General features: G+C 47.5%; 1 protein-coding gene across 1 annotated transcript in view; it reads right to left on the bottom strand.

Moving 5' to 3' along the window:
• LOC147747758 (2-5A-dependent ribonuclease-like) overlaps positions 1-26279 on the bottom strand; it is a 255237-nt gene that overhangs the window by 150283 nt on the left and 78675 nt on the right. Inside the window, exon 3 of the mRNA XM_086955550.1 lies at positions 2414-2514. Coding sequence (XP_086811676.1) covers positions 2414-2514 — 101 coding nt within the window. The remainder of the gene's footprint in view (positions 1-2413; positions 2515-26279) is intronic.

A 26279-nucleotide genomic window follows, 5' to 3' on the forward strand; every position in this document is an offset into this window, starting at 1 on the left:
TATAAAAACACAGAATGGAATTCGATTTAGATCCAGGTTGGTGGGTGTTAAATCTGCCTGAGATATTCAATTCCTCGTTCTCAGTACAAGGTGAGGTACATTCCCCTGTACTGCCCAGTCAGTATCAGCAACTCCAGGGCCAGTAGGAGGGCTGTACCGTGGGCCATGTGGAACGCCAGCCTGGAGGGATGGCTTGCAGGGGACAAGAGCATTGTAAATAGGAAGGCTGTCCAACAAGGCGTTCTTCATCTCACGCCTGGAAGTCACCAGTCTCCTGAAGAAGGGGTGTAGCTGGCCTTAAATCTAATCCTGTCTATAATAGATACTTTCCAAGTGTTTGAAGTTGCTCATCTAAGATGTTTCTAACCCTTTTTCCTGCATTGTAATTTTTTTCTGTCTGGGCCTCATATACAGAAGCAAAGTTTTGACATGGATGCATCCCAACAATTGTTTTTCTGCTATTTTCCGTCACATTCTTTATTAGTTTGGAAGCCTTCTTGTCCATGACTTCTTTTCTGTCTGTTTTTCTGCAGCTGAGTTCACTTCTGAATTATTTAATTCTGAAGTCTTTATGCTGGGTTCACACACTCTACTCTTTTTCCTTGTGCAATTTGTAACTAGCTTTATCAACTCTTGTATTAGCCATCATCAATAATCTGGAATCACCAATATTGGCAATGTGTTTTTTTGCCATTTTTGGCTTTTCCTCCTAATGGGAACGCTCTTTAGGAGACACTTGATATCTTGCTCTTGAATATTATGTGCACAGTGGAACCGTGGCTACTGGGCAGTTTCATCCATTCCTCGGGCAATCAAGAAGGAAAGTTGAGAGATCTGCACACCGACCACCCCTTGGCAGCAAGTGTGGAAGAAAGTACCCGAGTACTATGATGCAAAGAATGATGGTAAAGACACTTTTTCCATAAATAGTCTTCAGCTCTTCTGCAACCCACTTATCAATGAGCTCGTGGACCTAGCATTGTTTGTGCAAACTAAATCCATTTTTTATACTTTCTTCAAACCACTGGTTTCATAAATGCTGATCCTGGATGCAGTCCCATATCTTCCCTTGACGGAATTTACACACCAGACTTCCAGGGAAGGTTTTTACTTCACAGTCACATAACTCTGTGAATCACCGTTCAGAACAGCAACAGTCGTCACTGAGAGGTGACCATCCAAGAAAGACTGGCACCTGGTCAGATGCCACATCCCCAGTGCATTGACTGTCTGGAAGCAATTACCATGCTCTTTTAATCCTGCTCAGGACAAGTGGCATTCCAAAACTAGTAATCTTTTGCCATCTAGGGTACTCTTCACTCTGGGTACCGTTAAATTACATTTTATTTCTACACATAGACAGTACACAAAGTTTGGTTCATCTCACCCTATTTACTTCCAGTCTCTGTACTTTGTGATCCCAAGGGGATCAAACGGGGGGACACCTGGGTAATTTGACTGTCTTAACAGTCACTCGGAAAATGCTGCAATGTGTCTGGTGTAAGACTAAGATTGTTGTGAATCAACGATCTCTGTTGGCATTTTAGTGCCTGTATGACAGCGATCTCTATCATTCCCCATTCCTTTTCCACTCCATTATTATCATCAGGATGTGTTATTGGTGGGCTAGTAGGTGTGAGAGAGGTATTGTATTTTATTGTTCCAGAAACTTTAAAAAAAATGCAATGTTATTTTCAGGTCCATGGCTCTCCTCTAAGGTTTCCTATCCGACCACCTCACTAAAGGTCTCTACTTCAGATCTCACAGCAGGTGCTTCACCATTGGGCAGTGGAAGCTTCCAGATCCCAGCCAGATAGGACAGGTTAAGCTAGTAGTGATTATAGAGAGAAAAAAAAACTACATCTACATTAATACATTCCTCAAAAGTATAACAGCAACACTGGAAAGAAGGTATTCCTTTGCATGATGAGGCTTCTAGTACTTTGCTAATGGACATTGCCTACATGCTGAAAAGAGAACAAGGCTGTGAAACAATGACATTTTTCGCACTATTTTCAGTTGCTCTCTACTCTATTGCAAAAACTGTTAGCTGAACAAGCTTCATAACACAAAATATCCTTCAAAAGCGTGTTCAACTTGTGATTTCACCTCTGGGGTATGATGATTCCCATGTTTATTGCATCTGTGAGTGATCCTTTCCTTGGGAGCAAAGGACAGACACTATTACCAGCAGAGAGAATCACATTGAGAGGAAGGAAAATACATAATCTGCTTTGCAATTTGACTGTAGAAACACCAACACGGGGGGTGAAAGGACAGACATCATTTCCTACAAGTAGACCGAGACCAGAAAAGCGCGGACACCACTATCTGCAGAGAAACCTGACACAACCGAAAGGACAATAAGCATTTTGCAGAGAAACTTGTGAAGCTGGAAGCCTCTAGCGCTTACCTTCATGTCACTTTTGATCAGCTCTCGCTTTTCATTATCGGCACTGCCTTCAAATTGCCGGCTCTTGTCAAAGTCTGCGAGGTAACATTTCCCCCTGTAATCTAAGTACAGTGGGAACACTTTCATAAATACCATTCATCTGTTTGCTTTAGAAATAACAGCAATTTCAATGGGATTTTCTCGTGTATCGATACCATAAACACGTTACACAATTGTACAGTGAAGACGTGGGGCAAGGCAGAGGTTTTTCCACTTGATTGAAAACCTTATCTAAATGAGATGTGGAGATTGTTTCCCCATGTAAAATCCTGTATAACTGACCATGGATTATTTTAGAGGCGTGGGAAATGGTTGATATGGTAAAACATGTATCAACATATCACTACACTCTAAACTTAAAATAGCAAAACCTAAAGAAAGAGGGAAATGACGCTCGATGAAGTGTTGCTATACAACCAATGCACCCTGATCTAAGATGAAAAGTACAGGGCAACACAACCAGTGTGCAATGACTCCGACTGTTGGGCAGTTTGGGTGCTATACAAATACTAGGAACTACAAATATATGCAATGTGATTAATACAACTAAAAAAAAAATAGGTGAAAATATAAACTACTCAGAACGTAACACATTCAGTTTTTATGTGATCTTAACTTCAGCATATGGTAGCAGCTGCTCACGTTGGTAAGAAAATGGTGCACTGGAATGAATCAGTCCTATATGTATAGCAGATGTCTCTTTATGTTGGCAGAAGAATGGAACATAATATTAGCTGAAACATAATATTGAAAGCAGTTGTGCACAACAATGATTAATGAGGTCTACAGGTACATTACAATTTTGAACCACTTCCTGCAGAAGGAAGGCACTGCTATACAGTTGATGCAATTTGTGTGAAGGCTGAAAACCTCTGAGTTGCATTAGTTTATATTTCAGGCAGTATTCATTTCACATATGTAAAGACGTGTCCTTGTTGTCATCTTACAAACGTTTTCAGACCTACAGATACAGTAAATTAAATAACCTAATAGTCCTGTTAGAGCGCTAATTGCGCTCTTCCATGGGTAGTCCACACCTGCATATAATCCTGTATTGTGTTAACATTAGGTCCATAGAATGTGAACTCTAATAAGGTCAAAGGTGACGTGTTAGAGATATTTCAAAGTAAACGTGAAGAAATTAAAGTTGCGACTATTTGTGTTTAGCTGAAAACATTAATGTGCAGAATTTGTACATGATGTTGACAATTATTCATGTGTTTGATGTGCTTATGTAATGTGGTAATTTGGAAATACACCATAAATCATGTTCGCTTTATATGTTATTTCATGAGGCTTTTGTGTCATTTCTTATGTTGACCGATTTCTGTGGGCATGAATTGTACTTTTCCCTTTGAAGTATATGTCCAATTGTTTTTGGCTTTGTAATAAACTAACAAAATGTAAGTTTCTCAGCTGTTGTGGCCCTGTGCTGTGAACAGAACAGTCAACTGATCCTTAGAGTCTCTTTGCTTTGGCTGGGCACGGGAGCCAACTTCTCCATGAGGAGGACACAGTAGGCACAATCCCTCTTCTTTGCTAACTACCAGGTTCAGCAGGTGCAGTTTACGCTGGTGCAGTCTCTCTTTACCAGTTCCAAGGTGCAGCAGGGTAGTCCTTCTTCAGTCCTACTTCCAGTCCAGTTGAGATCTGAGTTCTGGGTGCTCAGAAATAGCCCCCAGTGAAGGAGCAGTCATTAGCCAATGGGATACTAGGTTCCCTCCCTCCTGATGACCATTTCCTAGGAAGTGTGGCATCTGGCTATCCCAGGATGCACTATTCTGCCTATTCCCAAGATGGCAGAACCCCTCTCTCTCTCAGCGTCCAGAGCTCTGTAGCCCAACCCAAATTTGTGGCTACCATGGGGGCTACCCGCCCCTAAAACCAGTTTGACAACAGGTTTCCCTCCTCCTATCCGGGTGTCAGCTTGTGTACCTAAACAATCCAGCTGCCCCTCTCCCAAGTGTTCCCCACTTGCTCTTAATAGGTGGCTTCAGCTTTCAAGCTCCCCTTTTGGGCCAACACCAGCGTGGTGTTTTGCAGGAGGAAGGTAACACCTCTCTCAAGTGCAGACCCCTATTGTCTCTATACTGGGATTCATTAGAACGTCAATTTAGGAAGGCAGAAAGCTGTATCAGTTCAAGCTCCTTGTGTAACTGTTAAGGACACAGGAAATCGAAAGCAACTAAGTGGCAACTTTGTAAAAGTTGCACACTATTGCTAAATTAATTTCAACTTGAGTCTCAAATTGGGCTTCATACAACAAGTTGCTTGATACATTGGAGTATCAACTTTGGTTGCACCATTCAGGAGTTAGCACAGCTAAGGGGCTCAGCGTGTAACCCTGTTCTGGCCAATGGGGATACCAGGTCCTTCCACAGTAAAATCACAGTTTTGCTTTTGTACATCCAGAACAAAAAAATGCATGTTCCGCTGATGAAATGTGCTGCACCATGCCCTAGGGCTCGGTAGACGTGACTTAAATGTATTATAGAGGGAGGTTTTACTTTGCCATAGCCTTAAAGCCAAGTCAGGCTTGCAGTTTAAATATGCCCTTCCAGTCTGCAATGGGTCAATCAATCAATCAGGGGTCGTAAAACGCTCTGCTCACCCGCGAGGTTCTCAAGGCGCTGGGAGGGAGGGGAGCTCCGGATCAGTCGAAGAGCCAGGTCTTGAGGTCCTTCTTGAACGCGTGCAGAGTTGGGGAGCGTCTGATGTTCAGAGGGAGCTTGTTCCAGGTCTTGGCTGCGATGTGGGAGAAGGCTCTCCCACCTGTTCTGATCCCGAGGATCCGGGGGACCTCTCCCAGGGCGAGGTCCGCAGAGCGGAGGTTCCTCTTGGGTACGTGGAAGGATAGTCTTTCGTTGAGGTATTTGGGTCCGATGTTGTTGAGGGATTTATAAGCGAGGGTGAGGAGGTTGAAGGTGGCCCTCTTCTCGACAGAGACCCAGTTGAGGTCTTAAAGGTGTTGGGTCATGTGTTTGTGGCGTGGAGTCTCTAGTACGAGTCTGACGGTGGCATTCTGAATGGACTGTAGTCTGTGTAGGAGCGTTTTGTTGATTAGGGCGTACAAAGCATTTCCGTAGTCCAACAGACGACTGCGTTGGTGACGGGCCTTCTGCAGTCGGAAGGGATGCACTTGAAAGTCTTGCGGAGGATGCGAAGACATTTGAAGCTGGTGGAGGCGACGGCGTTGATCTGGCGGTTTATGGAGAGGGAGGAGTCAAGGATGATGCTGACTTTTCGCGTGTGGGCTGTAGGGGTGGGTGGGTTCTTGAGGGCGGCGGGCCACCAGGTGTTGTCCCAGGCCTCGGTCTTCTCTGAGTTCTGCTTCAAGCAGCTGTCCTTCATCCAGGCTGCCACGTCCTTCATGCCTTCCTGGAAGCGTAGTCTGGTGTCTTCGGGATTCTTTGTGAGCGATAGGATGAGCTGAGTGTCGTTGGCGTAAGAGACGATGCTGAGCCCGTGCAGTCTGACAATGGCGGCGAGGCGGGCCATGGAGATGTTGAAGAGCGTGGGGCTGAGTGAAGATCCCTGGGGGACTCTGCAGATGATGTCCGTGGGTTTCAAGAGGAAAGGGGGGAGACGCATCCTCTGGTATCTGTAAGAGAGGAAGGATTGGATCCAGTCGAGGGCGGCTCCTTGGATTCCAATCCTTCCTCTCTGGCAGAACTCACAGGATCCGTCTGACTGGGAGGCTCGTTTTACCGGTGTCGCTCTTAGGTTGGCACAACCAGGTTGCAATCCTTGGAGCGACTCTATATCTTACATGCACTGGGGACCATATACAGTTAAGTTAGCCTATGTCAATTGGGTATAGTCAATGTAACATACACGTTTTGGGGTCATGGCACTGGCATCTGGTTAGCAAAAACGGACAGCATCAGTCCAAAACTTGGAGATGACCATTCAAAAAGAAGAATTTCTTTTCAATAGCAGTCTGCATGAACATGACCTTAATCATTTGATTTTGATCTTTAGATAATTATTTTGTAAATGTTCAATATTTATATATTCTGAATTCATATATATTGTGGTAATTGCATTTAAATGCATTATGCATTTTAAGCCCACTGGGGCTAAACTTCTCAATCTGTTTATGTTTTGAGGACAAATCTGGGGACCTTGAACGTGTAAACAAACAAGTTTAATTGTATTTGGGGCATACAAATCAATTCAGTGTTAATTTATCAATTGGATGGCTATTCCAGTATTCACTAGTATGCTCAAAATTGTAAGGCTGACACAGAACTGTTTTTTTCTATTATTGTCGGTATCATGTGGTGTATTATTAAAAGCACTCCCATGAAAAAGCCATTGGTGTAGCCAAAATGCGTTGAGCTTTCTGGCAGAGAAAAAGTAAAGCACTTATCACTTTCGAAGAGTGTACCGGTGTCTATCCTTAATTAAGTGTAGAGGAACAAGCAGTGTCTATATCGAAAGTAGCAGACTTTAGAAAAGCATATTACTGTTTCCGGTTTGAAGCACTTACCATCATAGAGACAGATAGGTAGGCAAATAGATAGATACACAGATATCTTATAAAGCGTGACTATTCACCCGTGAGGTTCTCAATGCGCTAAGGGGGAGTGGGTCTGCGGTTCAGTCGAGGAGCCCGGTCTTGAGGTCCTTCCTAAATTGCAACAGCGATGGTGATTGCCTGAGGAGCAGCAGAATGGAGTTCCAGGTCTTCACAGTGAGCTAGGAGAAGGATTTTTCTTCAGCTGTGGTCATGCAGATGTGTGGGATGGTGGCCAGAGCCAGTTGGGCAGAGCTGAGCTGTCTTGTGGGAGTGTAGAAGGAGGGGCAGTGAGTGAGTTATGTAGGTCCGGCGTTGTGGAGGGCTTTGTAGGCATGCGTGAGGAGCTTGAAGGCGATTATTTTTTTGACATGTAGCCAGTGTAGGTCTCTCAGGTGGTTTGTGATGTGCTTGCGGTGTGGGATATTCAGGATGAATCTGGCAGAGGCGTTCTGGATGTTCTGTAATTTCTTTTGGAGTTTCTGGGTGGTGCCAGCATAGAGTGCATTGCCATAGTCGAGTCTGCTGCTGATGAGCGCATGGATGACCATTTTCCTGGACTCGTGGGGATCCATTTGAAGATCTTACAAAGCAAGCGGAGTGTGTGGAAGCAGGAGGACAAAACATCGTTGATATGATGGTTAATTGAGAGCGAGGAGTCCAGGATGATGCCATGGTTCCGTGCGTGGTCCGTAAGTTTGGGAAGGGTGTGGGGGGTCAGAGTGCTGTGGGCCACCAAGAGTCAGCCCAGTTGGAGGGGAGCCCAATATGAGGACTTATGTCTTGTCAAAGTTAAGCATGATGCAGCTGTCCTTCATCTAAGCAGTGACTGCCTTCATTCAATTGTGGAAAAGTTGATCTTGGAGGCTGTGGGTTTGTTTGTGAGTGAGAGAATCAGCTGGGTGTCATCGGCATAGGAGACGATGTGGAGTCCGTGGCTTCGGACAATGGCTGCAAGTTAGCCTATGTAGCTGTTGAAAAGGGTGGGGCTCAGGGAGGATCCACGAGGCACTCCGCAGCTGATCTTTATGGGTTTGGAGTTGACCGACGGAGGTCTGACTCTCTGCATTTGGCCAGCGAGGAAGGAGCGGGTCCATTCTAGGGCTTTGTCGCAGATGCCGGCATTGTGGAGTCTGGCGTAGTGGGTGTGGTGGGCGACGGTGTCGAATGCGGCTGAGAGGTCCAGGAGGATGAGGGACACAGTCTCGCCTTGGTCGAGGAGGATGCAGATGTCATGTGCCTCAGAAAGGTCGAGCGGTCTCAGTGCTGTGGTTGCTTCTGAAGCCCGATTGGGCTAGGTTCAGGATGTTGTTCGTTTCGATGAACTCTGAGAGGTGGAAGCTGGGCATTGATTGCTGTCTTAATGACTCTGGTTGGGAAAGGCAACAGAGAGATGGGTCTGAAGTTCTTGAAGTCTGTTGGGTTGGCAGAGGGTTTAATCAGTAGGGGGTTGATCTCTGTGCGCTTCCAGTCTTCCAGGAAGGTTGCGGACTCAATGGAGCAGTTGACATGTTATACGAGAGCAAGCCAGATTTCCTCGAATCCGACTATGGCCACAGCCACCCCCCGGGTTACTCTATTGTAAGGAAGGATCATGCTGGAAGCATGGGAGGTGGTGTTGCTATGATTTGTAAATTGGATATAGCCATCACATGCATTCCCATGGAAGACATTGAAGGAGCTGAGTGCCTCGGTTTTCAGGCTACCCTCTCCCCCCATCAGTGCGTAGCGGGAGTCCCTATATATAGACCCCCGGGTCACGCAGGGGCCTTCCTGAGTCCTTCGGTGAAGCTATCGCGTCAGTGGCCTCTAGATTTAAAAATGTTCTTGTTTTTGGTGATTTCAACATACATATGGACAAACAGGATATCCCGGAGACTATTTCTCTGTTGGAATCCTTGGATGTGCTTAATCTTGTCCCATATGTCTTCACCCCTACGCATACAAAAGCCATACCCTTGACCGAGTATTTGCCAACTGTAATATCCAGGCTGAGACTCCTTTATCTCTACTATGGTCAGACCACTACCTGGTGGGATTTAAGCTACCAAAACTAACGAAGCCTTCACTGACCCTGGTCAAACAAGGTCTTTTCATAAGATTACCCCAGTTGCCCTCAAAGATGAACTCGATAAATACCCTCTTATGCCTAGAGGCAATACAGAGCAGGATGCGGAAGCCCTTGTTAAGTGGATCATGCAAGGTACCCTGTCCCTTGCCCCCTTAACCCAGTGCTCTATTAAAACGATACCCTGCGACAGTGTAGAACGGATTGTAGGAAAGAGTATGGAGGAAAGATTTTAATGTGTAAAATAAAAAGAACGATAAAGAGGCCTTAAGAGAATATCCCAGAAGAATACAGGAAGCTAAGAAGAGTTTCTTTGCATCCAAAATTAAGTCCGCTGGAAATAAAAGCAGAGAAGTCTTCAGGATTGTTAAAAGCTTCTCTTCACCTAGCGCTGCAACTAGGCTCTCCCTTCCCTCAGATGACTGGACCGGAAAGTTAGCTAACTTCTTCTACACAAAGATTATCACCATTCAATCATCTTTTGATGGGTTGGATAGGAAAGATGTGATGACTTCCTCATCACCTGCCCCCCAGAATCATGACGGTAGGGCTTACCTTTCCAACTTCCCTCCGTTGTCCCCGAGAAGTCCTTATCAATAACGAAGGGTCTTAAATCCAGAGCTCCTGTGGATCCATGCCCTGCCAAATTTCTGGCTTCTACGGCGGAGGTTCTGAATCCCATAGTGAACAGCATTCTGAACGTGTCTCTTCTTAGCAGTCAGGTCCCAGTTAGCTGGAAGAGCGTGAAAACTATCCCCTTACTGAAAAAATCTTCAGCCAATCTCACGGTCTTAACTAACTACAGACCAATCTCTTTGCTATCTTTCTTCGCAAAGACAATAGAGAAATATGTTCACTCAGTGATCAGCGATTTTGTTGAAGCCAATAATCTCTGAGTCAGTCAGGTTTTAGACAGAACCTTAGCACAGAGACAGCTTATCTGGAGGTCTCCGATTCCATCAAGGAGACCCTGGATAAAGGTGGCAAAGCTGTCCTAGACCTCTCTGCGGCTTTCAACACCGTCCCCCACAGCCTCCTCCTGCAGAGGTTACGGGAGCTTAGACTCGAAGGCACGGTGTTGAAGTGGTTCTCCTCCTTTTTGGAGGATAGAAATCAAGAGGTCTGGATGCCCCCATTTTCAGCCAGTATGCCACCCTTGAAGGTTGGCTTGCCCCAGGGATCCATCTTCAATCCTGTACTTTTTAATCTGTACATGGCTCCCCTGGCTACCCTGGCGGAAGCGGGTGAGGCTATGATTATATCCTATGCCGACGACACTCAACTGCTCTTCACTTGCAAGGGTGAGGAGTTCAATGGCGAGAAGATTAACAAATGCTTGAGAGAAATCTTTGCCTGGTTCAGACATAACCATCTTAAATGCAACCCGTAAAAGTCTGAAATCATTTTTTTCGTTACCCCCTTCTGGACGCCTAGAAACAATGGTGGTCCACGGACATGTCTCCCCCCCCAGTCAACAGTAAAGATTGTAAAAAACCTGGGAGTGAAAATTGACAATGCCTTATCTATGGCGCCCCCAGTACAGTCAGTAGTGGGCACGTGCTTCGGCCTCTTTAGAATGCTATGTCGGTTTCTCTTCATATTACCGACCTCGCACAGACAGACGGTCGTTCAGGCCCTCATCACCTCCAGATTGGACTATGCCAAAGTCCTCTATCTGGGCCTTCTGGAGTCTATGCTCAATAAACTGCAGGTCGTCTAGAATACTGCAGCTAGAGCAGTCCTGAGACTCGCACCCAGAGACCGGATCTCCCACCACCTGAAGAAGCTGCATTGGTAGTCTGTCCGATGCAGGATACTTTTTAAAGCACTTGTCCTTGCCTTTAAAGCTTTACATGGCATAGGGGCACATTACATTCATAGAAGAGTTTCTTACTACGTGCCTGGCAGATCCCTTAGATCAGCACACCAACACTTAATCGTTATCCCTTAGTGTCTTAGAGCCCGCCGTGGCGGACGTTCTTTTTAAGTGCTAGTGGCTAGATTCTGGAACAAGCTACCTCTTTCGCTGAGGCTGGCATAATGGTTCTCAGGAAACAACTGAAAACATGGTTGTTCCAACAAGCAGTATAATGGCCGACCACCCCGAGACCGATGCTCCTTCTTTGACCTCTGCATCTTTCTGTCTTAGCGGCGGGAAACTCTTCTGAGTAGCTGTGCGCTCTACAAATCCAGTCTTAACATAACATAACATGGTGCAGCAGAGTTCAGGTGCAATGGAGATGCCAGCTCTGTTGAAGATGTGGTGAGGGCAGGGATCCGAAGGGGCTCCGGAGTGGATGCTCTGCCTGATCCTGAGGGTGTGGTCAGGGTAGTCCAGCTGGTGAAGGTCTGCTGGGGTTTGGAGCCATTAGGTGTGGTGGGTGACACTTGGTTTGCAAAGCTGTAATAGATCTCCTCGATCTTGCAGTGGAAGAAGGTGGCAAGGTTGTCGCAGGTCTTGAGACGGGGGAATTTCTGCTGTCTCTGTGCTGGGTTTAGCGATTTCCTTGATAGCGGTGAAGAGTTATTTGCTTATTTGCTGTTGTGTGTGTTGGTGTTGATGCGTTCATAGATGGCTGCTCTCTTTGCCGTTCTGGCGAGGCGGTGGTGTGCGGTGAAAGTGGATTTGAAGGCAGCGTGGTCTGCCCTGATCTTGCTGCTCCTCCATCTTTTCCTGAGCCGTCTGCAGGTGCGCCTGGACTCTTGTAGGGCAGGGGAGAACCAGCTGGCTTTCTTGGAGGGCTGTTTGCCTGAGTGGTTTCCTGATAGTGGGCCACTGTGTTGGCACAGTTGGAGATCCAGTGGTGGAGGTTGCTTGCTGAGGTGTTGGCATCCATGCCAGCGCAGGGGTCTTTCGGAGGGAGGTGGTGAGCTGGTCTTTGGTGACCTTGCTGCAGCTTCTGCAAGGATTGCAGAGGGTGTGGTGGCGAACGGTGGGTTTGGTGAAGGAGAAGTGAACACAGTGGTGGTCAGTCTAGTGTGGCTCGGAGGTATGGAAGATGGAGATCTTGTCTAAATGTTGCTAAGTACTGTTGTGTTATTTAGAGCAACTGTACAAATAAACACAGATTTACTACTACAGTGCGATGGCAAAAAAACTGTTTATTACCACAGTAACCTTGAAATTAGATTGTGAAAGTAATTGTTTACTGCCTCACAGATTACAAATTACGATTACTTTAGAAGCGGAAACAAATCTGGCATACTCTCCTAACAGACAAATGGCATCTTGAAATATTAAATAATGTTGACTAGTTGCATTAGTACAAAGCTAATTTCCCTTTTCTCCTTTATTACATCTTCTCTTGTTGACTTCTACTGGCGCATTAGATTATAGTATTAACTACGAATAATTCATAGTTATTTGGTACTCCCACAGTACACCTTCTACTTTGCTACTTCTTTTATCACTTCTTTGTGATAGCAATTGTGTATGTTGAAAAGCTGTTATTCCTTTGTTGCCAACACCAGGATACCCTATAAACTTACCATTCTTCCAAAATTGTATAATTTGCTTAATTCCTTCTTTCATTGCATTTACCCAGTTAACGATATTATTAAAGACTTCTGGGAAAAGGCAGTTACATCATATTGGGTATTTAAGGTGAGTTTCGCTTGCTTACATATATATATATATATATATATATATATATATATATATATATATATATATATATATATATGCCTAGGTTTCCATTGACTGTCTTAATTTCTTAAATTAAATCTTTTTTTAAACAAAAAGATGGGGATGAAAGTACGTATTTATCTAACTGATTTTATGAATTATTTATTCAGACACAATGTGCAGAAAATGCCAGGAAGGACCTTGCCTCAAGACGTTGAACAAAAAATAAAACAAAGCTCACAACATAAGCAAAACAAAGCTGAACTTACAACAAAGTCCAATTGAAGGGAAAAAAACCAACAATCTTAAAGCAGGCAGGTCAAATCTGTGTCCCAATTTCTTGCCCAACATACTGTAATACTTGCACTTGTGGGGTAATTTATGTTGCCCCATAGCTTTTCCCGCTTATCTATGTAAATGGTATCTGTTTAGCGCAGCCCTTGCCAATTTATTAAGCAGAAGAGTGCTGTCATGGTACCAAATGAAGGTGTGAGGTGCAGCTGCACAGGTCTCTCTCTCCTCACAAAATGGCATAATGATACTTGAGTTCTATGCCAAAGACAAGATAATACTTTGATTTTGCCTCTCAAAGGCATACAGAATCAAACATGCACTGGCAAAATCAATAGGTGTTACCATTGGCTTTGCACATGTCTTTTAGCCATGTGTTGTATAACAGGGTAGTGTGGAACAGCATGGCGTAGAGTGGTGTGGAGTAGAGTAGAGTGGCTTGGAGTGCCGTAGAGTGGGATAGAGAAGAGTGAAGTGTGTGGAGTGGCACAAAACAGAGTGGTGCAGAGTAGAATGCAGTTGCACCAAGTGCAGTGGCATAGAGTAGAGTGCAGTTGCGTAGAGTAGGATAAAGCAGAGTAGAGTGCAGTGGCATAGAGTGCAGTGGTGTACAGTGCAGTGGGGTGGTATAGAGAGGTGCTGAGTACTGTGGTGTAGAATGGTGCACAAAAGAGTGCAGTGGTGTAGAGTGCAGTGGTGTAGAGTAGAGTGGTGCAGCATAGCTTAGAGTAGTGTAGACTGCAGTGGTGTAGAGTGACATAGAGTGCAGTAACAGAGTAGAGTGGTGCAAATTAAAGTAGAGTGGCATAGAGTGCACTGGCATGGGATGTATTGGCATGGAGTAGAGTGCAGTGGAGTAAAGTAGGGAGTGCAGAGTAGAATGCAGTGATGTAAAGTACAGTGGAATAGAGTGCAGAGGTGGAGTACAGTGGTGCAGACTAGAGTGCAGTGGTTTAGTGTGCAGTGGCGTAGAGTGGTGGAGGGGCATAGAGTGCAGTGTCATTGAATAGAGTGCAGTAGAGTAGAGTGGTGCAGAGTAGAGCGCAGTGGAGCGAAGAGCAGTAAACTAGTGTAGCGTGGTGCAGTGTAGAGTGGCATAAAGTGCAGTAGCATAGAGTGCTGTGGAGTTGCCTAGAATGCAGTGAGGTCGAGTTGAGTGGCATAGAGTAGAGTGATGCAGAGAAGGGCAGAGTGGCATAGAGTACTGTGGCATGGAGTAGAGTTTCGTAGAGTGGCGTAAAGTGCAGAGTCGCAGAGTACAGTGGTGCAAAGTATAGTGAACTGGTGTAGAGTGGTGGTAAGTAGGGTGCAGTGGCATAGAGTGCAGTGGTGTCGAGTGAGGTGGCATAGAGTGCAGTTGCGCAGTGCATAGGGAAGGAAGTGGTAGGAAAAACAAGCAACATGGAAGGGGAACAGGTAGGAGGGAATAGAAGCTACATGGATGGGTATATGGGATACAAACTGAAAACACAAATACTCATATGAGGTGCTTGAACACAAAAAAAAGTTGCTACAAAAACGGAAGAAATTGATGGGCACAAGTACTTAGTCCACGCTCTTAGTGAGGGCAAACATAGGAAGAGGACATGAAGCCTGTATGCTGTGACAAATGGGGACAAAGAAAATTAATATTAGAGTATCTCTTATGGGGACAGCTTTAGAACTGAAAAACATGTTTGTCTGCCATTTCATTGTCTGATGAAAAATACCATGATATGTTTTCTTTTTAATAGAAACATTTAATTTTTATTCTAGTGGAAAACAGTACAACTAGGTGCTCTTCTGGAATACACAGCATATAAATGAAACATCTAGCCCCCCCCCTCCACCGCCTAATCTCATCCCACGGATAAACAATCTTGCAATATGCCCCACCATCTTCATCCATCTAGTCCTTGATATGACCACCATTTGCTACAGACCTTTTCGTATTTACAGGGGCAGCCCCTCGCAGTGTATTTTGCTCTTCCATCTTGGCACACCAGCCATTTGTCCATGCCACTAACAAAGGGGCCACAGCAGAGTTCCACTGTTTGGCTATATACCGTTTAGCCCCCATCGTGGCAAAACCCACTAGTGTTCTGTCTCCTCAGGGGCCCCCTAGATCTTCCAGTATGCCCAGCAGCGCAATTCTTGGATGTGCCTCAATATGTAACTCTAAAGTTACATATTGCGGCACTGTGCTAAAGTAGATATCATGGTGTTGAAATGCATTTGTATTACTGGGCATGACTAAACTCTTGGGCTCTTGGCATCTGTCATGTTCGGTGGAAATGCGGGTTTCCACCTTCCATAGCCAGAGGGATGTTAGGTACACCTGCTGCAGAAACTTAAATTGTGTGAGCCGGAGCCGGGCCAAGACTTCCATCGCAAGGGGGAATACATGCGACCTGGCAGTGTGACCCTTTTAGGGCTCCCACCCATCCTTTCCATTTCTCCCATAACGGGACCAGCAGGTAAGGGGAGTGCGATACCAGGGTCTTGTAAATCTGCGAGATTCCACCCTTCAATATGAGACCCATAAGCAAGTGGCTCTCGAGTGGACTATACTCTGGGATGTCGTCCAACTCTCCCTTGTATTCCAAAAGCGCTATTATGGTCCTGGTCCCATACATCTCCCAAGTAAAATATTCCTATACAATCTCTTCCCCGGAAATGCTCCAGAGACGTCACTTGTGCCAGCCAGCAGCCCTCCCACAAGGTGGGCCTGACGTGAATTTGCAACCCCAGCCTATCCATCTCAGACCTACCCTACACAACCGTAAAACCACCTGAGTCAATTCTGGAAGTGTTGACAGAATGGGTGCCCCACAGAGGACCCGAATACCAGATTCAGGTCAAGGAGAAACTACTTCCTGTGGTATGTTGGGTCCCAAAATACCCCAAGTAACCAGTCATTTACAGTCTTGAGTTGAGCCGCCCAGCAGTAGAGATGAACGTCCGTCATAGTTAGCCCTCCTTCATACATAGAGCTGACACACTTGCAAAAGCCACACTTGGGGACCTGTGTTCCCAGATAAACCTTCTTGTCATGGCCGGCAAGGAATCAAACTAGGCCTACAGAATATGGAGTGGATAATTCGGAAGAACATCAAGTAGCCACAGAAGGATCACCATTTTAAAAATAGTTATTCTACTCAAGACATTTAGGGGAAGCTTGCCCCTCCAGGACATATCTTAATGAACTTTCCTCATCACAGGGCCAAGGCAGAGACACCAAGTAAGTTCTGGATTCCGGGAAATGTATATGATATAAAAAGCACAGTCGACTTATGGGGATCTCGGGTTGCCAAGTTTCGTCTTGGCAGTTCCCCGTATAGGCACCAGGTTGGATTTATCCGTCCCACGAGAAATCTTAGATCAGCCGATATGGGGTTGATTGTGATCCCTCGTTTTAAGAGGACACGAAGGGGAGGCAGAAGCTTTGTGCTGGGCGCAGCCAGAGCTTGGAATGCCTTGCCCCACGCTCTCAGAAAATTGACGGACCTCATGGCCTTTAGAAGAGCATTAAAGACATGGCTGTTTACCAACTGATTCCCTAACCTGCCTCTATCTCAGGAGTAACACTTAGCGCCAGGACAACAGAGCGCTGTATAAATGTCGAAATAAAAAATAAATAAATTAACCTTCAAACTGGATCCTGCCCCAAAGGTATTTAGTAAGTGTCTCAGCAGGACGAAAGAGAAACTGTAACACGTCATCAGCATTTAGGGCCATATGTAGGTAATTTGGAAATACTGATTCCTAAATACAGAATTTTACCGAATCGGTATTTAGAAATCGGTATTTCTGATGTATGTAAAAAAAAAAAAATCGGTACATTTTACCGAATCGGTAAAAGTCTGAAAAATGTTACCGATTCCACAATACCGATCGGTATTTACCAATTCGGTAAATACTGAATCAGTAAATATTACCAAATTAGTAAATACCAAATCGGTAAATACAGATTCGTAAATTTAAAAAAACAGCAATTGAGGAATCAACCAATCCTGTGCAGCCACCACCCCTCCCAACCAGGAAGTGGCCACACCCAGACAGGTGCAATCAATCAGAACCTTCTGGAGAGGCTGGGAGTGCAGAGGAGAGCAACAGAGAGTCCACTGGGTGAACTTTTCCAGAAAAACGTGCACAATGGCCAGCCAGGACAAAGAAAGAGAAGCAGGAGAAAGGAAGAGGAAACTGAAATTCTGCCAAAAGGAACTGCAGGTACTTGTGGAGGAGGTAGTAAAACAGCATACTAAGCTGTTTGGGAAGCAGTCCCTGCAAGTGGCTGAATCGGAAAAAATAAAAATCTGTCTGGAAATCCAGACACAGGTGAATGCGATAGGAGTGACCCCCCGGGACATTGAAGTGCTCAAGAAACGGTGGTATGACATCAGGGGCATCGCCAAAAAGAAGATGGCGGATCTAAAAAAACAAGCCAGCCAGACAGGAGGAGGGAGGACAGGGTACCTGCCCTGACTGAACTTGAGCAGCTTGTGGAGTCCACGATAGAGCCAGAAAGTGTCTGTGGAATCGGGGATGCAGACAGCTCTGCCAGGGCTGCTACCAAACAAAGTAAGAAGAATGCACAGCATTGTGCACCCCCCCCTTTCCCTATCCCAAATACCCAATTAGGCTGTGTGAATCCCACTCCAGTAAAGGTTTTTGTTAAGACCAAAATGCATTATGGGAGATGTAGTCAGTGAAACCCCTATCATGACAGTAATCGCACTGAACAACAAGGCATGTGACACACATCAGTGATAAGCAGGCAGAGGACAATGAGATAGTGTGGCAGAAATGAATATTTAATTTTGCAATGCAGGGCTGCAGGACCACTGAGCTAATGTACAATTTCTGTCCACAGGCGAGACATCACGCAGGACTGCTCAGGACAAGGGAGAAAGGGCACCCCGGAAGGACAGAACAGACAAGGCCAGTGAAAGTGCAGGGCACACCACACCACCACAGCCAGCCTCGCCACCACAGCCAGCGTCACCTAGTCTCACCAGCAGCAACACCACCTGCAGTGGTTAGACCCAGGAGGCATGCTGTTGCCACTCTCCAGGAGATGGAGTTGTCCCTAGAAGACATGAGGGGAGGGGGGATATCAACTGTGCCACTGGATGGCAGTAATGCTGGTTTGCTGTCCACCTCTGAGGGAGCACACTCAGGTGCCAAACACCGCCGCAGGGCTCGGGAAAGCAGTCCACCTCAACAGGGTGAGGGTAATGGTTTCTTGGCAGGGCTGGAGGAAAACATGGTGAAGGTGCAGCGCCTAGAAGGAAAGACATTGAGAAGGGCATTAGCTCAATAGCTGAGGGCATGAAGGAGATGGCCGTGGGCATGCAGGACATGTCCCAGTCAGTGAGGCGGTGATGGATTAAGCCCTGATCTCTTGATTGGGTAAGAGTGGTCTGCTTAATTCAGACACTCTGTTCATCACCACCCCCTTTTTTTCTGTATCGTTTTTGGCCACTACAGGTGTGGCAGGGTATACTCAGACATGAGTCCCTTGCTCACTGCACCACCAGGGTTCAAGCAAGCCGGGCCGACGGCGGCTGAAATGCCAGAAACCGGTCCCCGGAAGCTTGTCTCCTTACCAGTGAAGAATTGGCTTGGTAGTTTGGTCTGCCCTGTTCCCATGAGGCACGGGGTCAGGCTAATTTGCATATAGTCAGGTTCTGAACTGGGGTGATGCAGTGAGCTAAAAAACGGTGATGGATTAAGCCCTGATCTCTTGACTGGGTAAGAGTGGTCTGCTTAATTCAGACACTCTGTTCATCACCACCCCCTTTTCTGTATCGTTTTTGGCCACTACAGGTGTGGCAAGGTATACTCAGACATGAGTCCCTTGCTCACTGCACCACCAGGGTTCAAGCAAGCCGGGCCGACGACGGCTGAAATGCCAGAAACCGGTCCCCGGAAGCTTGTCTCCTTACCAGTGAAGAATTGGCTTGGTAGTTTGGTCTGCCCTGTTCCCATGAGGCACGGGGTCAGGCTAATTTGCTTATAGCCAGGTTCTGAACTGGGGTGATGCAGTGAGCTAAAAAACGGTGATGGATTAAGCCCTGATCTCTTGACTGGGTAAGAGTGGTCTGCTTAATTCAGACACTCTGTTCATCACCACCCCCTTTTCTGTATCGTTTTTGGCCACTACAGGTGTGGCAGGGTATACTCAGACATGAGTCCCTTGCTCACTGCACCACCAGGGTTCAAGCAAGCCGGGCCGACGACGGCTGAAATGCCAGAAACCGGTCCCCGGAAGCTTGTCTCCTTACCAGTGAAGAATTGGCTTGGTAGTTTGGTCTGCCCTGTTCCCATGAGGCACGGGGTCAGGCTAATTTGCATATAGCCAGGTTCTGAACTGGGGTGATGCAGTGAGCTAAAAAACGGTGATGGATTAAGCCCTGATCTCTTGACTGGGTAAGAGTGGTCTGCTTAATTCAGACACTCTGTTCATCACCACCCCCTTTTCTGTATCGTTTTTGGCCACTACAGGTGTGGCAGGGTATACTCAGACATGAGTCCCTTGCTCACTGCACCACCAGGGTTCAAGCAAGCCGGGCCGACGACGGCTGAAATGTCAGAAACCGGTCCCCGGAAGCCTGTCTCCTTACCAGTGAAGAATTGGCTTGGTAGTTTGGTCTGCCCTGTTCCCATGAGGCACGGGGTCAGGCTAATTTGCATATAGCCAGGTTCTGAACTGGGGTGATGCAGTGAGCTAAAAAACGGTGATGGATTAAGCCCTGATCTCTTGATTGGGTAAGAGTGGTCTGCTTAATTCAGACACTCTGTTCATCACCACCCCCTTTTCTGTATCGTTTTTGGCCACTACAGGTGTGGCAGGGTATACTCAGACATGAGTCCCTTGCTCACTGCACCACCAGGGTTCAAGCAAGCCGGGCCGACGGCGGCTGAAATGCCAGAAACCGGTCCCCGGAAGCTTGTCTCCTTACCAGTGAAGAATTGGCTTGGTAGTTTGGTCTGCCCTGTTCCCATGAGGCACGGGGTCAGGCTAATTTGCATATAGTCAGGTTCTGAACTGGGGTGATGCAGTGAGCTAAAAAACGGTGATGGATTAAGCCCTGATCTCTTGACTGGGTAAGAGTGGTCTGCTTAATTCAGACACTCTGTTCATCACCACCCCCTTTTCTGTATCGTTTTTGGCCACTACAGGTGTGGCAGGGTATACTCAGACATGAGTCCCTTGCTCACTGCACCACCAGGGTTCAAGCAAGCCGGGCCGACGGCGGCTGAAATGCCAGAAACCGGTCCCCGGAAGCTTGTCTCCTTACCAGTGAAGAATTGGCTTGGTAGTTTGGTCTGCCCTGTTCCCATGAGGCACGGGGTCAGGCTAATTTGCATATAGTCAGGTTCTGAACTGGGGTGATGCAGTGAGCTAAAAAACGGTGATGGATTAAGCCCTGATCTCTTGACTGGGTAAGAGTGGTCTGCTTAATTCAGACACTCTGTTCATCACCACCCCCTTTTCTGTATCGTTTTTGGCCACTACAGGTGTGGCAAGGTATACTCAGACATGAGTCCCTTGCTCACTGCACCACCAGGGTTCAAGCAAGCCGGGCCGACGACGGCTGAAATGCCAGAAACCGGTCCCCGGAAGCTTGTCTCCTTACCAGTGAAGAATTGGCTTGGTAGTTTGGTCTGCCCTGTTCCCATGAGGCACGGGGTCAGGCTAATTTGCTTATAGCCAGGTTCTGAACTGGGGTGATGCAGTGAGCTAAAAAACGGTGATGGATTAAGCCCTGATCTCTTGACTGGGTAAGAGTGGTCTGCTTAATTCAGACACTCTGTTCATCACCACCCCCTTTTCTGTATCGTTTTTGGCCACTACAGGTGTGGCAGGGTATACTCAGACATGAGTCCCTTGCTCACTGCACCACCAGGGTTCAAGCAAGCCGGGCCGACGACGGCTGAAATGCCAGAAACCGGTCCCCGGAAGCTTGTCTCCTTACCAGTGAAGAATTGGCTTGGTAGTTTGGTCTGCCCTGTTCCCATGAGGCACGGGGTCAGGCTAATTTGCATATAGCCAGGTTCTGAACTGGGGTGATGCAGTGAGCTAAAAAACGGTGATGGATTAAGCCCTGATCTCTTGACTGGGTAAGAGTGGTCTGCTTAATTCAGACACTCTGTTCATCACCACCCCCTTTTCTGTATCGTTTTTGGCCACTACAGGTGTGGCAGGGTATACTCAGACATGAGTCCCTTGCTCACTGCACCACCAGGGTTCAAGCAAGCCGGGCCGACGACGGCTGAAATGTCAGAAACCGGTCCCCGGAAGCCTGTCTCCTTACCAGTGAAGAATTGGCTTGGTAGTTTGGTCTGCCCTGTTCCCATGAGGCACGGGGTCAGGCTAATTTGCTTATAGCCAGGTTCTGAACTGGGGTGATGCAGTGAGCTAAAAAACGGTGATGGATTAAGCCCTGATCTCTTGACTGGGTAAGAGTGGTCTGCTTAATTCAGACACTCTGTTCATCACCACCCCCTTTTCTGTATCGTTTTTGGCCACTACAGGTGTGGCAGGGTATACTCAGACATGAGTCCCTTGCTCACTGCACCACCAGGGTTCAAGCAAGCCGGGCCGACGACGGCTGAAATGCCAGAAACCGGTCCCCGGAAGCTTGTCTCCTTACCAGTGAAGAATTGGCTTGGTAGTTTGGTCTGCCCTGTTCCCATGAGGCACGGGGTCAGGCTAATTTGCATATAGCCAGGTTCTGAACTGGGGTGATGCAGTGAGCTAAAAAACGGTGATGGATTAAGCCCTGATCTCTTGACTGGGTAAGAGTGGTCTGCTTAATTCAGACACTCTGTTCATCACCACCCCCTTTTCTGTATCGTTTTTGGCCACTACAGGTGTGGCAGGGTATACTCAGACATGAGTCCCTTGCTCACTGCACCACCACGGTTCAAGCAAGCCGGGCCGACGACGGCTGAAATGTCAGAAACCGGTCCCCGGAAGCCTGTCTCCTTACCAGTGAAGAATTGGCTTGGTAGTTTGGTCTGCCCTGTTCCCATGAGGCACGGGGTCAGGCTAATTTGCATATAGTCAGGTTCTGAACTGGGGTGATGCAGTGAGCTAAAAAACGGTGATGGATTAAGCCCTGATCTCTTGACTGGGTAAGAGTGGTCTGCTTAATTCAGACACTCTGTTCATCACCACCCCCTTTTCTGTATCGTTTTTGGCCACTACAGGTGTGGCAGGGTATACTCAGACATGAGTCCCTTGCTCACTGCACCACCAGGGTTCAAGCAAGCCGGGCCGACGGCGGCTGAAATGCCAGAAACCGGTCCCCGGAAGCTTGTCTCCTTACCAGTGAAGAATTGGCTTGGTAGTTTGGTCTGCCCTGTTCCCATGAGGCACGGGGTCAGGCTAATTTGCATATAGTCAGGTTCTGAACTGGGGTGATCCAGTGAGCTAAAAAACGGTGATGGATTAAGCCCTGATCTCTTGACTGGGTAAGAGTGGTCTGCTTAATTCAGACACTCTGTTCATCACCACCCCCTTTTCTGTATCGTTTTTGGCCACTACAGGTGTGGCAAGGTATACTCAGACATGAGTCCCTTGCTCACTGCACCACCAGGGTTCAAGCAAGCCGGGCCGACGACGGCTGAAATGCCAGAAACCGGTCCCCGGAAGCTTGTCTCCTTACCAGTGAAGAATTGGCTTGGTAGTTTGGTCTGCCCTGTTCCCATGAGGCACGGGGTCAGGCTAATTTGCTTATAGCCAGGTTCTGAACTGGGGTGATGCAGTGAGCTAAAAAACGGTGATGGATTAAGCCCTGATCTCTTGACTGGGTAAGAGTGGTCTGCTTAATTCAGACACTCTGTTCATCACCACCCCCTTTTCTGTATCGTTTTTGGCCACTACAGGTGTGGCAGGGTATACTCAGACATGAGTCCCTTGCTCACTGCACCACCAGGGTTCAAGCAAGCCGGGCCGACGACGGCTGAAATGCCAGAAACCGGTCCCCGGAAGCTTGTCTCCTTACCAGTGAAGAATTGGCTTGGTAGTTTGGTCTGCCCTGTTCCCATGAGGCACGGGGTCAGGCTAATTTGCATATAGCCAGGTTCTGAACTGGGGTGATGCAGTGAGCTAAAAAACGGTGATGGATTAAGCCCTGATCTCTTGACTGGGTAAGAGTGGTCTGCTTAATTCAGACACTCTGTTCATCACCACCCCCTTTTCTGTATCGTTTTTGGCCACTACAGGTGTGGCAGGGTATACTCAGACATGAGTCCCTTGCTCACTGCACCACCAGGGTTCAAGCAAGCCGGGCCGACGACGGCTGAAATGTCAGAAACCGGTCCCCGGAAGCCTGTCTCCTTACCAGTGAAGAATTGGCTTGGTAGTTTGGTCTGCCCTGTTCCCATGAGGCACGGGGTCAGGCTAATTTGCATATAGCCAGGTTCTGAACTGGGGTGATGCAGTGAGCTAAAAAACGGTGATGGATTAAGCCCTGATCTCTTGATTGGGTAAGAGTGGTCTGCTTAATTCAGACACTCTGTTCATCACCACCCCCTTTTCTGTATCGTTTTTGGCCACTACAGGTGTGGCAGGGTATACTCAGACATGAGTCCCTTGCTCACTGCACCACCAGGGTTCAAGCAAGCCGGGCCGACGGCGGCTGAAATGCCAGAAACCGGTCCCCGGAAGCTTGTCTCCTTACCAGTGAAGAATTGGCTTGGTAGTTTGGTCTGCCCTGTTCCCATGAGGCACGGGGTCAGGCTAATTTGCATATAGTCAGGTTCTGAACTGGGGTGATGCAGTGAGCTAAAAAACGGTGATGGATTAAGCCCTGATCTCTTGACTGGGTAAGAGTGGTCTGCTTAATTCAGACACTCTGTTCATCACCACCCCCTTTTCTGTATCGTTTTTGGCCACTACAGGTGTGGCAAGGTATACTCAGACATGAGTCCCTTGCTCACTGCACCACCAGGGTTCAAGCAAGCCGGGCCGACGACGGCTGAAATGCCAGAAACCGGTCCCCGGAAGCTTGTCTCCTTACCAGTGAAGAATTGGCTTGGTAGTTTGGTCTGCCCTGTTCCCATGAGGCACGGGGTCAGGCTAATTTGCTTATAGCCAGGTTCTGAACTGGGGTGATGCAGTGAGCTAAAAAACGGTGATGGATTAAGCCCTGATCTCTTGACTGGGTAAGAGTGGTCTGCTTAATTCAGACACTCTGTTCATCACCACCCCCTTTTCTGTATCGTTTTTGGCCACTACAGGTGTGGCAGGGTATACTCAGACATGAGTCCCTTGCTCACTGCACCACCAGGGTTCAAGCAAGCCGGGCCGACGACGGCTGAAATGCCAGAAACCGGTCCCCGGAAGCTTGTCTCCTTACCAGTGAAGAATTGGCTTGGTAGTTTGGTCTGCCCTGTTCCCATGAGGCACGGGGTCAGGCTAATTTGCATATAGCCAGGTTCTGAACTGGGGTGATGCAGTGAGCTAAAAAACGGTGATGGATTAAGCCCTGATCTCTTGACTGGGTAAGAGTGGTCTGCTTAATTCAGACACTCTGTTCATCACCACCCCCTTTTCTGTATCGTTTTTGGCCACTACAGGTGTGGCAGGGTATACTCAGACATGAGTCCCTTGCTCACTGCACCACCAGGGTTCAAGCAAGCCGGGCCGACGACGGCTGAAATGTCAGAAACCGGTCCCCGGAAGCCTGTCTCCTTACCAGTGAAGAATTGGCTTGGTAGTTTGGTCTGCCCTGTTCCCATGAGGCACGGGGTCAGGCTAATTTGCTTATAGCCAGGTTCTGAACTGGGGTGATGCAGTGAGCTAAAAAACGGTGATGGATTAAGCCCTGATCTCTTGACTGGGTAAGAGTGGTCTGCTTAATTCAGACACTCTGTTCATCACCACCCCCTTTTCTGTATCGTTTTTGGCCACTACAGGTGTGGCAGGGTATACTCAGACATGAGTCCCTTGCTCACTGCACCACCAGGGTTCAAGCAAGCCGGGCCGACGACGGCTGAAATGCCAGAAACCGGTCCCCGGAAGCTTGTCTCCTTACCAGTGAAGAATTGGCTTGGTAGTTTGGTCTGCCCTGTTCCCATGAGGCACGGGGTCAGGCTAATTTGCATATAGCCAGGTTCTGAACTGGGGTGATGCAGTGAGCTAAAAAACGGTGATGGATTAAGCCCTGATCTCTTGACTGGGTAAGAGTGGTCTGCTTAATTCAGACACTCTGTTCATCACCACCCCCTTTTCTGTATCGTTTTTGGCCACTACAGGTGTGGCAGGGTATACTCAGACATGAGTCCCTTGCTCACTGCACCACCAGGGTTCAAGCAAGCCGGGCCGACGACGGCTGAAATGTCAGAAACCGGTCCCCGGAAGCCTGTCTCCTTACCAGTGAAGAATTGGCTTGGTAGTTTGGTCTGCCCTGTTCCCATGAGGCACGGGGTCAGGCTAATTTGCATATAGCCAGGTTCTGAACTGGGGTGATGCAGTGAGCTAAAAAACGGTGATGGATTAAGCCCTGATCTCTTGATTGGGTAAGAGTGGTCTGCTTAATTCAGACACTCTGTTCATCACCACTCCCTTTTCTGTATCGTTTTTGGCCACTACAGGTGTGGCAGGGTATACTCAGACATGAGTCCCTTGCTCACTGCACCACCAGGGTTCAAGCAAGCCGGGCCGACGGCGGCTGAAATGCAAGAAACCGGTCCCCGGAAGCTTGTCTCCTTACCAGTGAAGAATTGGCTTGGTAGTTTGGTCTGCCCTGTTCCCATGAGGCACGGGGTCAGGCTAATTTGCATATAGTCAGGTTCTGAACTGGGGTGATGCAGTGAGCTAAAAAACGGTGATGGATTAAGCCCTGATCTCTTGACTGGGTAAGAGTGGTCTGCTTAATTCAGACACTCTGTTCATCACCACCCCCTTTTCTGTATCGTTTTTGGCCACTACAGGTGTGGCAGGGTATACTCAGACATGAGTCCCTTGCTCACTGCACCACCAGGGTTCAAGCAAGCCGGGCCGACGGCGGCTGAAATGCCAGAAACCGGTCCCCGGAAGCTTGTCTCCTTACCAGTGAAGAATTGGCTTGGTAGTTTGGTCTGCCCTGTTCCCATGAGGCACGGGGTCAGGCTAATTTGCATATAGTCAGGTTCTGAACTGGGGTGATCCAGTGAGCTAAAAAACGGTGATGGATTAAGCCCTGATCTCTTGACTGGGTAAGAGTGGTCTGCTTAATTCAGACACTCTGTTCATCACCACCCCCTTTTCTGTATCGTTTTTGGCCACTACAGGTGTGGCAAGGTATACTCAGACATGAGTCCCTTGCTCACTGCACCACCAGGGTTCAAG

This window comes from Lissotriton vulgaris, chromosome 1_1 (genome assembly GCF_964263255.1).
Source record: "Lissotriton vulgaris chromosome 1_1, aLisVul1.2, whole genome shotgun sequence".
Classification (NCBI taxonomy): domain Eukaryota; kingdom Metazoa; phylum Chordata; class Amphibia; order Caudata; family Salamandridae; genus Lissotriton; species Lissotriton vulgaris.